General features: G+C 47.4%; 2 protein-coding genes across 3 annotated transcripts in view; both read left to right on the forward strand.

Moving 5' to 3' along the window:
• LOC117419389 (src substrate cortactin-like) overlaps positions 1-11,837 on the forward strand; it is a 36,332-nt gene extending 24,495 nt beyond the window's left edge. For both annotated transcript variants that reach the window (XM_058985496.1, XM_058985497.1), the window contains exons 15-16: positions 240-308; positions 9,732-11,837. In XM_058985496.1, the coding sequence (XP_058841479.1) occupies positions 240-308; positions 9,732-9,868 (206 nt within the window). In that variant the 3' untranslated portion in view covers positions 9,869-11,837. The remainder of the gene's footprint in view (positions 1-239; positions 309-9,731) is intronic.
• On the forward strand, positions 9,942-11,124 carry LOC117419724 (uncharacterized). Its single transcript, XM_058986488.1, has 2 exons — positions 9,942-9,965; positions 10,054-11,124. The coding sequence occupies exons 1-2, from the start codon at positions 9,942-9,944 to the stop codon at positions 11,122-11,124; spliced, it is 1,095 nt and encodes a 364-aa protein (XP_058842471.1).
• Positions 11,838-13,255: the final 1,418 nt, after the last annotated feature.

A 13,255-nucleotide genomic window follows, 5' to 3' on the forward strand; every position in this document is an offset into this window, starting at 1 on the left:
CTCCCCAGTAATGTTGTTGAAGCTGACACCCTGGGATCCTTCAAGAAGCTGCTTGATGAGATTCTGAGATCAATAAGCTACTAACAACCAAACGAGCAAGATGGGCTGAATGGCCTCCTCTGGTTTGTAAACTTTCTTATATTCTTATGTTCTAAAGGTGACATATCATCTACTAACCCACCCTGACCCACATCCCCCAGGCAGTGTGGCTTCTTTCTGACTGTCTTTGTGCTTTGCAGCTGCAGACAATGAGTACGAGGAGGCTCCAGCAGGCCTGTGTGCAGTGGCTCTCTATGATTACCAGGGAGGTAGGTGTCATGCACCCTTCACCACTACCTCACCCGCTGTGCTACTGCCATTCCTATAGTGGAGAGGTAGCTCTTACGAGCTATTTGTCCTCATCAGCCTCCGTAGGATGTGACAACCTCAAATAAAACACAGCATCTACAAATAATAAATAACCAATAATGCCAATATCAGCTCATATTTATAGAGCACAGCAGCCTGCAGGGTGATAGCCTTGCGGGGAATCTTTTTAAAACAGTTTGGAGAGTTGTTATTTGATTGTATAACTGTGCGGTTAGAAGAAAGTACAGTACTGTGTTAGTGAACGGGGTCCCAGTTGTGAAAAAAAGCTAACTGGAAATATCTAACCCTGTTTCCATCCTCCTCACTGGAAATATCTAACCCTGTTTCCAGACCTCTCACTGGAAATATCTAACCCTGTTTCCAGACCTCTCACTGGAAATATCTAACCCTGTTTCCATCCTCCTCACTGGAAATATCTAACCCTGTTTCCATCCTCCTCACTGGAAATATCTAACCCTGTTTCCAGACCTCTCACTGGAAATATCTAACCCTGTTTCCAGACCTCTCACTGGAAATATCTAACCCTGTTTCCATCCTCCTCACTGGAAATATCTAACCCTGTTTCCATCCTCCTCACTGGAAATATCTAACCCTGTTTCCAGACCTCTCACTGGAAATATCTAACCCTGTTTCCATCCTCCTCACTGGAAATATCTAACCCTGTTTCCAGACCTCTCACTGGAAATATCTAACCCTGTTTCCAGACCTCTCACTGGAAATATCTAACCCTGTTTCCAGACCTCTCACTGGAAATATCTAACCCTGTTTCCATCCTCCTCACTGGAAATATCTAACCCTGTTTCCATCCTCCTCACTGGAAATATCTAACCCTGTTTCCATCCTCCTCACTGGAAATATCTAACCCTGTTTCCATCCTCCTCACTGGAAATATCTAACCCTGTTTCCATCCTCCTCACTGGAAATATCTAACCCTGTTTCCAGACCTCTCACTGGAAATATCTAACCCTGTTTCCAGACCTCTCACTGGAAATATCTAACCCTGTTTCCAGACCTCTCACTGGAAATATCTAACCCTGTTTCCATCCTCCTCACTGGAAATATCTAACCCTGTTTCCAGACCTCTCACTGGAAATATCTAACCCTGTTTCCATCCTCCTCACTGGAAATATCTAACCCTGTTTCCATCCTCCTCACTGGAAATATCTAACCCTGTTTCCATCCTCCTCACTGGAAATATCTAACCCTGTTTCCATCCTCCTCACTGGAAATATCTAACCCTGTTTCCATCCTCCTCACTGGAAATATCTAACCCTGTTTCCAGACCTCTCACTGGAAATATCTAACCCTGTTTCCATCCTCCTCACTGGAAATATCTAACCCTGTTTCCATCCTCCTCACTGGAAATATCTAACCCTGTTTCCATCCTCCTCACTGGAAATATCTAACCCTGTTTCCAGACCTCTCACTGGAAATATCTAACCCTGTTTCCAGACCTCTCACTGGAAATATCTAACCCTGTTTCCATCCTCCTCACTGGAAATATCTAACCCTGTTTCCATCCTCCTCACTGGAAATATCTAACCCTGTTTCCATCCTCCTCACTGGAAATATCTAACCCTGTTTCCAGACCTCTCACTGGAAATATCTAACCCTGTTTCCATCCTCCTCACTGGAAATATCTAACCCTGTTTCCATCCTCCTCACTGGAAATATCTAACCCTGTTTCCATCCTCCTCACTGGAAATATCTAACCCTGTTTCCATCCTCCTCACTGGAAATATCTAACCCTGTTTCCATCCTCCTCACTGGAAATATCTAACCCTGTTTCCAGACCTCTCACTGGAAATATCTAACCCTGTTTCCATCCTCCTCACTGGAAATATCTAACCCTGTTTCCATCCTCCTCACTGGAAATATCTAACCCTGTTTCCATCCTCCTCACTGGAAATATCTAACCCTGTTTCCATCCTCCTCACTGGAAATATCTAACCCTGTTTCCATCCTCCTCACTGGAAATATCTAACCCTGTTTCCATCCTCCTCACTGGAAATATCTAACCCTGTTTCCATCCTCCTCACTGGAAATATCTAACCCTGTTTCCAGACCTCTCACTGGAAATATCTAACCCTGTTTCCATCCTCCTCACTGGAAATATCTAACCCTGTTTCCATCCTCCTCACTGGAAATATCTAACCCTGTTTCCATCCTCCTCACTGGAAATATCTAACCCTGTTTCCAGACCTCTCACTGGAAATATCTAACCCTGTTTCCATCCTCCTCACTGGAAATATCTAACCCTGTTTCCAGACCTCTCACTGGAAATATCTAACCCTGTTTCCATCCTCCTCACTGGAAATATCTAACCCTGTTTCCATCCTCCTCACTGGAAATATCTAACCCTGTTTCCATCCTCCTCACTGGAAATATCTAACCCTGTTTCCATCCTCCTCACTGGAAATATCTAACCCTGTTTCCAGACCTCTCACTGGAAATATCTAACCCTGTTTCCATCCTCCTCACTGGAAATATCTAACCCTGTTTCCAGACCTCTCACTGGAAATATCTAACCCTGTTTCCATCCTCCTCACTGGAAATATCTAACCCTGTTTCCATCCTCCTCACTGGAAATATCTAACCCTGTTTCCAGACCTCTCACTGGAAATATCTAACCCTGTTTCCATCCTCCTCACTGGAAATATCTAACCCTGTTTCCATCCTCCTCACTGGAAATATCTAACCCTGTTTCCATCCTCCTCACTGGAAATATCTAACCCTGTTTCCATCCTCCTCACTGGAAATATCTAACCCTGTTTCCATCCTCCTCACTGGAAATATCTAACCCTGTTTCCAGACCTCTCACTGGAAATATCTAACCCTGTTTCCAGACCTCTCACTGGAAATATCTAACCCTGTTTCCATCCTCCTCACTGGAAATATCTAACCCTGTTTCCATCCTCCTCACTGGAAATATCTAACCCTGTTTCCATCCTCCTCACTGGAAATATCTAACCCTGTTTCCAGACCTCTCACTGGAAATATCTAACCCTGTTTCCAGACCTCTCACTGGAAATATCTAACCCTGTTTCCAGACCTCTCACTGGAAATATCTAACCCTGTTTCCATCCTCCTCACTGGAAATATCTAACCCTGTTTCCATCCTCCTCACTGGAAATATCTAACCCTGTTTCCAGACCTCTCACTGGAAATATCTAACCCTGTTTCCAGACCTCTCACTGGAAATATCTAACCCTGTTTCTATCCTCCTCACTGGAAATATCTAACCCTGTTTCCATCCTCCTCACTGGAAATATCTAACCCTGTTTCCATCCTCCTCACTGGAAATATCTAACCCTGTTTCCAGACCTCTCACTGGAAATATCTAACCCTGTTTCCAGACCTCTCACTGGAAATATCTAACCCTGTTTCCAGACCTCTCACTGGAAATATCTAACCCTGTTTCCAGACCTCTCACTGGAAATATCTAACCCTGTTTCCATCCTCCTCACTGGAAATATCTAACCCTGTTTCCAGACCTCTCACTGGAAATATCTAACCCTGTTTCCAGACCTCTCACTGGAAATATCTAACCCTGTTTCCATCCTCCTCACTGGAAATATCTAACCCTGTTTCCATCCTCCTCACTGGAAATATCTAACCCTGTTTCCATCCTCCTCACTGGAAATATCTAACCCTGTTTCCAGACCTCTCACTGGAAATATCTAACCCTGTTTCCAGACCTCTCACTGGAAATATCTAACCCTGTTTCCAGACCTCTCACTGGAAATATCTAACCCTGTTTCCAGACCTCTCACTGGAAATATCTAACCCTGTTTCCATCCTCCTCACTGGAAATATCTAACCCTGTTTCCAGACCTCTCACTGGAAATATCTAACCCTGTTTCCATCCTCCTCACTGGAAATATCTAACCCTGTTTCCATCCTCCTCACTGGAAATATCTAACCCTGTTTCCATCCTCCTCACTGGAAATATCTAACCCTGTTTCCAGACCTCTCACTGGAAATATCTAACCCTGTTTCCATCCTCCTCACTGGAAATATCTAACCCTGTTTCCAGACCTCTCACTGGAAATATCTAACCCTGTTTCCATCCTCCTCACTGGAAATATCTAACCCTGTTTCCAGACCTCTCACTGGAAATATCTAACCCTGTTTCCAGACCTCTCACTGGAAATATCTAACCCTGTTTCCATCCTCCTCACTGGAAATATCTAACCCTGTTTCCATCCTCCTCACTGGAAATATCTAACCCTGTTTCCAGACCTCTCACTGGAAATATCTAACCCTGTTTCCAGACCTCTCACTGGAAATATCTAACCCTGTTTCCAGACCTCTCACTGGAAATATCTAACCCTGTTTCCATCCTCCTCACTGGAAATATCTAACCCTGTTTCCATCCTCCTCACTGGAAATATCTAACCCTGTTTCCAGACCTCTCACTGGAAATATCTAACCCTGTTTCCAGACCTCTCACTGGAAATATCTAACCCTGTTTCTATCCTCCTCACTGGAAATATCTAACCCTGTTTCCATCCTCCTCACTGGAAATATCTAACCCTGTTTCCATCCTCCTCACTGGAAATATCTAACCCTGTTTCCAGACCTCTCACTGGAAATATCTAACCCTGTTTCCAGACCTCTCACTGGAAATATCTAACCCTGTTTCCAGACCTCTCACTGGAAATATCTAACCCTGTTTCCAGACCTCTCACTGGAAATATCTAACCCTGTTTCCATCCTCCTCACTGGAAATATCTAACCCTGTTTCCAGACCTCTCACTGGAAATATCTAACCCTGTTTCCAGACCTCTCACTGGAAATATCTAACCCTGTTTCCATCCTCCTCACTGGAAATATCTAACCCTGTTTCCATCCTCCTCACTGGAAATATCTAACCCTGTTTCCATCCTCCTCACTGGAAATATCTAACCCTGTTTCCAGACCTCTCACTGGAAATATCTAACCCTGTTTCCAGACCTCTCACTGGAAATATCTAACCCTGTTTCCAGACCTCTCACTGGAAATATCTAACCCTGTTTCCAGACCTCTCACTGGAAATATCTAACCCTGTTTCCATCCTCCTCACTGGAAATATCTAACCCTGTTTCCAGACCTCTCACTGGAAATATCTAACCCTGTTTCCATCCTCCTCACTGGAAATATCTAACCCTGTTTCCAGACCTCTCACTGGAAATATCTAACCCTGTTTCCATCCTCCTCACTGGAAATATCTAACCCTGTTTCCAGACCTCTCACTGGAAATATCTAACCCTGTTTCCAGACCTCTCACTGGAAATATCTAACCCTGTTTCCATCCTCCTCACTGGAAATATCTAACCCTGTTTCCATCCTCCTCACTGGAAATATCTAACCCTGTTTCCAGACCTCTCACTGGAAATATCTAACCCTGTTTCCAGACCTCTCACTGGAAATATCTAACCCTGTTTCCAGACCTCTCACTGGAAATATCTAACCCTGTTTCCAGACCTCTCACTGGAAATATCTAACCCTGTTTCCAGACCTCTCACTGGAAATATCTAACCCTGTTTCCATCCTCCTCACTGGAAATATCTAACCCTGTTTCCATCCTCCTCACTGGAAATATCTAACCCTGTTTCCAGACCTCTCACTGGAAATATCTAACCCTGTTTCCAGACCTCTCACTGGAAATATCTAACCCTGTTTCCAGACCTCTCACTGGAAATATCTAACCCTGTTTCCATCCTCCTCACTGGAAATATCTAACCCTGTTTCCATCCTCCTCACTGGAAATATCTAACCCTGTTTCCATCCTCCTCACTGGAAATATCTAACCCTGTTTCCAGACCTCTCACTGGAAATATCTAACCCTGTTTCCAGACCTCTCACTGGAAATATCTAACCCTGTTTCCATCCTCCTCACTGGAAATATCTAACCCTGTTTCCAGACCTCTCACTGGAAATATCTAACCCTGTTTCCAGACCTCTCACTGGAAATATCTAACCCTGTTTCTATCCTCCTCACTGGAAATATCTAACCCTGTTTCCATCCTCCTCACTGGAAATATCTAACCCTGTTTCCATCCTCCTCACTGGAAATATCTAACCCTGTTTCCATCCTCCTCACTGGAAATATCTAACCCTGTTTCCATCCTCCTCACTGGAAATATCTAACCCTGTTTCCATCCTCCTCACTGGAAATATCTAACCCTGTTTCCAGACCTCTCACTGGAAATATCTAACCCTGTTTCCATCCTCCTCACTGGAAATATCTAACCCTGTTTCCAGACCTCTCACTGGAAATATCTAACCCTGTTTCCATCCTCCTCACTGGAAATATCTAACCCTGTTTCCATCCTCCTCACTGGAAATATCTAACCCTGTTTCCATCCTCCTCACTGGAAATATCTAACCCTGTTTCCAGACCTCTCACTGGAAATATCTAACCCTGTTTCCAGACCTCTCACTGGAAATATCTAACCCTGTTTCCATCCTCCTCACTGGAAATATCTAACCCTGTTTCCAGACCTCTCACTGGAAATATCTAACCCTGTTTCCAGACCTCTCACTGGAAATATCTAACCCTGTTTCCATCCTCCTCACTGGAAATATCTAACCCTGTTTCCAGACCTCTCACTGGAAATATCTAACCCTGTTTCCATCCTCCTCACTGGAAATATCTAACCCTGTTTCCAGACCTCTCACTGGAAATATCTAACCCTGTTTCCATCCTCCTCACTGGAAATATCTAACCCTGTTTCCATCCTCCTCACTGGAAATATCTAACCCTGTTTCCAGACCTCTCACTGGAAATATCTAACCCTGTTTCCATCCTCCTCACTGGAAATATCTAACCCTGTTTCCATCCTCCTCACTGGAAATATCTAACCCTGTTTCCAGACCTCTCACTGGAAATATCTAACCCTGTTTCCATCCTCCTCACTGGAAATATCTAACCCTGTTTCCATCCTCCTCACTGGAAATATCTAACCCTGTTTCCAGACCTCTCACTGGAAATATCTAACCCTGTTTCCATCCTCCTCACTGGAAATATCTAACCCTGTTTCCATCCTCCTCACTGGAAATATCTAACCCTGTTTCCATCCTCCTCACTGGAAATATCTAACCCTGTTTCCATCCTCCTCACTGGAAATATCTAACCCTGTTTCCATCCTCCTCACTGGAAATATCTAACCCTGTTTCCAGACCTCTCACTGGAAATATCTAACCCTGTTTCCAGACCTCTCACTGGAAATATCTAACCCTGTTTCCAGACCTCTCACTGGAAATATCTAACCCTGTTTCCATCCTCCTCACTGGAAATATCTAACCCTGTTTCCATCCTCCTCACTGGAAATATCTAACCCTGTTTCCATCCTCCTCACTGGAAATATCTAACCCTGTTTCCATCCTCCTCACTGGAAATATCTAACCCTGTTTCCATCCTCCTCACTGGAAATATCTAACCCTGTTTCCATCCTCCTCACTGGAAATATCTAACCCTGTTTCCAGACCTCTCACTGGAAATATCTAACCCTGTTTCCAGACCTCTCACTGGAAATATCTAACCCTGTTTCCATCCTCCTCACTGGAAATATCTAACCCTGTTTCCAGACCTCTCACTGGAAATATCTAACCCTGTTTCCATCCTCCTCACTGGAAATATCTAACCCTGTTTCCATCCTCCTCACTGGAAATATCTAACCCTGTTTCCAGACCTCTCACTGGAAATATCTAACCCTGTTTCCAGACCTCTCACTGGAAATATCTAACCCTGTTTCCATCCTCCTCACTGGAAATATCTAACCCTGTTTCCATCCTCCTCACTGGAAATATCTAACCCTGTTTCCAGACCTCTCACTGGAAATATCTAACCCTGTTTCCAGACCTCTCACTGGAAATATCTAACCCTGTTTCCATCCTCCTCACTGGAAATATCTAACCCTGTTTCCATCCTCCTCACTGGAAATATCTAACCCTGTTTCCATCCTCCTCACTGGAAATATCTAACCCTGTTTCCAGACCTCTCACTGGAAATATCTAACCCTGTTTCCAGACCTCTCACTGGAAATATCTAACCCTGTTTCCATCCTCCTCACTGGAAATATCTAACCCTGTTTCCATCCTCCTCACTGGAAATATCTAACCCTGTTTCCATCCTCCTCACTGGAAATATCTAACCCTGTTTCCAGACCTCTCACTGGAAATATCTAACCCTGTTTCCATCCTCCTCACTGGAAATATCTAACCCTGTTTCCATCCTCCTCACTGGAAATATCTAACCCTGTTTCCAGACCTCTCACTGGAAATATCTAACCCTGTTTCCAGACCTCTCACTGGAAATATCTAACCCTGTTTCCATCCTCCTCACTGGAAATATCTAACCCTGTTTCCAGACCTCTCACTGGAAATATCTAACCCTGTTTCCAGACCTCTCACTGGAAATATCTAACCCTGTTTCCAGACCTCTCACTGGAAATATCTAACCCTGTTTCCATCCTCCTCACTGGAAATATCTAACCCTGTTTCCATCCTCCTCACTGGAAATATCTAACCCTGTTTCCAGACCTCTCACTGGAAATATCTAACCCTGTTTCCATCCTCCTCACTGGAAATATCTAACCCTGTTTCCAGACCTCTCACTGGAAATATCTAACCCTGTTTCCAGACCTCTCACTGGAAATATCTAACCCTGTTTCCAGACCTCTCACTGGAAATATCTAACCCTGTTTCCAGACCTCTCACTGGAAATATCTAACCCTGTTTCCATCCTCCTCACTGGAAATATCTAACCCTGTTTCCAGACCTCTCACTGGAAATATCTAACCCTGTTTCCAGACCCTGAGTTGTGTAACTGCAACAGGGTTTACCTAACGCAGCGATGGCGATGCTCATAGATCTAACAGCCAGCGTGTCGGGGTGTCTTGGGGAATCTGTTGGATATCAAATTTGTAGCTGTTTTAGTCCCCCACCAATATGAAGCTGTATAGGGATGGAAATTAGACTCCTATTGCATAGCGGTTTTAATAAAATACATAGGTACTAAGCTCAGGTCTGTCTCATAAAACTCATACTAAAACCAGGGATGGATCAAACTGCTATGCAATGGGAGTCTTATTCCCATCCCTGCTGTACTGTATATACATTTTCAGTTCTATTCAACAAGGCGTTATAAGCCTCAGAAGGTTTCATAGAAACGGACATCCAGTCGCATGAAAACAGTATGTGTGCTGTGCAGCCCCTACATCTCATTGTCCTGCATTTGACAGGGACCGTTACCTTGACTCATGCACACATGATGCTGTGAAGCACGTCCAGGGTGTGTCTGTGTGAGGCTGATGGAGAGTGGATATCAGTCCAGTCTGTGACGGTCTGTCTCTCTCTGTTCTGTGTTCTCCCTGCAGAGGGCGATGACGAGATCTCCTTCGACCCGGACGACATCATCAGAGGCATTGAGATTGTGGACGAGTCGTGGTGGAAGGGGCAGTGCCGCGGCCGGGTCGGACTGTTCCCTGCCACATACGTGGAGCTCATGCAGTGAGCACCCTCTGTGGGCCTGGCTGTCCCCATCTGTCTCTCTCTCTCTCTCTCTCTCTCTCGCTGTGCTGCCAGTAATGCAGCATCGCACTCTAATCCAGGCAGTTTCAGCTCCTTTTTAAATGTTTAAAAGTATGAAGCAGCAGCAGCAGCAGTGTGTTTGAACCCCAGCCCCACTCCCCTTGCCAGTGCCCCAGCAGCAGCAGTGTGTTTGAGCCCCAGCCCCACTCCCCTTGCCAGTGCCCCAGCAGCAGCAGCAGCAGTGTGTTTGAACCCCAGCCCCACTCCCCTTGCCAGTGCCCCAGCAGCAGCAGCAGTAGTGTGTTTGAACCCCAGCCCCGCTCCCCTTGCCAGTGCCCCAGCAGCAGCAGCAGCAGTGTGTTTGAACCCCAGCCCCACTCCCCTTGCCAGTGCCCCAGCAGCAGCAGTGTGTTTGAGCCCCAGCCCCGCTCCCCTTGCCAGTGCCCCAGCAGCAGCAGTGTGTTTGAACCCCAGCCCCACTCCCCTTGCCAGTGCCCCAGCAGCAGCAGCAGCAGTGTGTTTGAACCCCAGCCCCACTCCCCTTGCCAGTGCCCCAGCAGCAGTAGTGTGTTTGAACCCCAGCCCCGCTCCCCTTGCCAGTGCCCCAGCAGCAGCAGTGTGTTTGAACCCCAGCCCCACTCCCCTTGCCAGTGCCCCAGCAGCAGCAGCAGCAGTGTGTTTGAACCCCAGCCCCACTCCCCTTGCCAGTGCCCCAGCAGCAGCAGTGTGTTTGAGCCCCAGCCCCACTCCCCTTGCCAGTGCCCCAGCAGCAGCAGCAGTAGTGTGTTTGAACCCCAGTCCAGCTCCCCTTGCCAGTGCCCCAGCAGCAGCAGTGTGTTTGAACCCCAGCCCCGCTCCCCTTGCCAGTGCCCCAGCAGCAGCAGCAGTGTGTTTGAACCCCAGCCCCACTCCCCTTGCCAGTGCCCCAGCAGCAGTAGTGTGTTTGAACCCCAGCCCCACTCCCCTTGCCAGTGCCCCAGCAGCAGCAGCAGTAGTGTGTTTGAACCCCAGTCCAGCTCCCCTTGCCAGTGCCCCAGCAGCAGCAGTGTGTTTGAACCCCAGCCCCGCTCCCCTTGCCAGTGCCCCAGCAGCAGCAGCAGTAGTGTGTTTGAACCCCAGTCCAGCTCCCCTTGCCAGTGCCCCAGCAGCAGCAGTGTGTTTGAACCCCAGCCCCACTCCCCTTGCCAGTGCCCCAGCAGCAGCAGTGTGTTTGAACCCCAGCCCCACTCCCCTTGCTAGTGCCCCAGCAGCAGCAGTGTGTTTGAACCCCAGCCCCACTCCCCTTGCCAGTGCCCCAGCAGCAGCAGTGTGTTTGAACCCCAGCCCCACTCCCCTTGCCAGTGCCCCAGCAGCAGCAGCAGCAGTGTGTTCGAGCCCCAGCCCCACTCCCCTTGCCAGTGCCCCAGCAGCAGCAGCAGTAGTGTGTTTGAACCCCAGTCCAGCTCCCCTTGCCAGTGCCCCAGCAGCAGTAGTGTGTTTGAACCCCAGCCCCGCTCCCCTTGCCAGTGCCCCAGCAGCAGCAGCAGCAGTGTGTTCGAGCCCCAGCCCCGCTCCTCTTGCTAGTTCAAGTAGAGGACGTGGGGCTCCATAGTATCATACCTGAAAGAGGTCATGTTTAAAAGTAGCTCGGGGTGAGATCATTTCCTAGCGCTGCAGCATGTGTCTCTGTGTTGGATGAGGCCGGCCCTCGTGTGTATTGAATGCAGTGTACCTGGAAACCCAGGGTGTGAGATGCATGTGGATACGCACCGGGAGTATCGGTAGCGAGCTGTGCAGAACATCATGGCTTTACCAGGCTGTGCTTTCAGACAGGGGCTCTCTTTGTAGTCTGGGCTCTGATTATTGTTGTTCAATTGATGATTGTCATTTCTTTTTTTATTTTTACAAGACTGTACATATTGTCATGTAAAAGCAGAAGTTGTGCAATGAAATTAAACAGATGCTTAAAGTAATTCCAGACGACCTCCCCGTGTTTCACTGTGCCTCCTGTCTCCTCTCTCATCCCCACCCTGCTTCTCCCTCTCTCCCACTTTAACAATCCCACCATGCTTCATTTGCACGCCCTGATCAGTTATTGCCACAGCTGTGAGTTCTGAATTGATGTTCACACACACAGAACGACTTGTCCTGGTACAAACACTTCAATGTTTACATCTAAGAACTGTGAAGAGACTCGCAGAAACACAAGAGCCGAAGGTCTTTAATCGCTCCCCACTCCCTCAAGTCACGAGTCGGTGCTCCCCAGCTCTCTCAGTGTGTGTGTGCGAGTGTGCGCGTGCGCAGTCTTCCCTCTTAATCATCCTTTCAGAATGGAGAGTTATTGTAAGACAGCCTTGCTCCCAAGCTCACAACGTCACTAACTCGATTTGCTGCACCTCTAGTCACTCAGACCTTATCTCAGCCCTGGTAATTGATCTTTGATGGGGATAATCTGTTCTGAGCAATAAAGATGGGACGGATGCCATGTTCTGCCTGGCCAGTACACTGAATGAGAAACATGTTCCCTCCCTGTGGAGTGCACCCGAGCGCAGCACGCTGTCAAATCACTCCAGTACACTGAATGAGAAACATGTTCCCTCCCTGTGGAGTGCACCCGAGCGCAGCTCGCTGTCAAATCACTCCAGTACACTGAATGAGAAACATGTTCCCTCCCTGTGGAGTGCACCCGAGCGCAGCACACTGTCAAATCACTCCAGTACTGAATGAGAAACATGTTCCCTCCCTGTGGAGTGTACCCGAGCGCAGCACACTGTCAAATCACTCCAGTACACTGAATGAGAAACATGTTCCCTCCCTGTGGAGTGTACCCGAGCGCAGCACACTGTCAAATCACTCCAGTACACTGAATGAGAAACATGTTCCCTCCCTGTGGAGTGTACCCGAGCGCAGCACGCTGTCAAATCACTCCAGTACACTGAATGAGAAACATGTTCCCTCCCTGTGGAGTGTACCCGAGCGCAGCACGCTGTCAAATCACTCCAGTACACTGAATGAGAAACATGTTCCCTCCCTGTGGAGTGTACCCGAGCGCAGCACACTGTCAAATCACTCCAGTACACTGAATGAGAAACATGTTCCCTCCCTGTGGAGTGTACCCGAGCGCAGCTCGCTGTCAAATCACTCCAGTACACTGAATGAGAAACATGTTCCCTCCCTGTGGAGTGTACCCGAGCGCAGCACGCTGTCAAATCACTCCAGTACACTGAATGAGAAACATGTTCCCTCCCTGTGGAGTGTACCCGAGCGCAGCACACTGTCAAATCACTCCAGTACACTGAATGAGAAACATGTTCCCTCCCTGTGGAGTGTACCCGAGCGCAGCACACTGTCAAATCACTCCAGTACACTGAATGAGAAACATGTTCCCTCC

This window comes from Acipenser ruthenus, chromosome 14 (assembly GCF_902713425.1).
Source record: "Acipenser ruthenus chromosome 14, fAciRut3.2 maternal haplotype, whole genome shotgun sequence".
NCBI classification, from domain to species: domain Eukaryota; kingdom Metazoa; phylum Chordata; class Actinopteri; order Acipenseriformes; family Acipenseridae; genus Acipenser; species Acipenser ruthenus.

Coding starts and splice junctions, on each gene's coding strand:
- LOC117419724 (XM_058986488.1), top strand. CDS start 9,942: ATGCAGCATCGCACTCTAATCCAG. Junction 9,966..10,053: donor AGCATCGCACTCTAATCCAG/GCAGTTTCAGCT, acceptor TCCCCTTGCCAG/TGCCCCAGCAGCAGCAGTGT.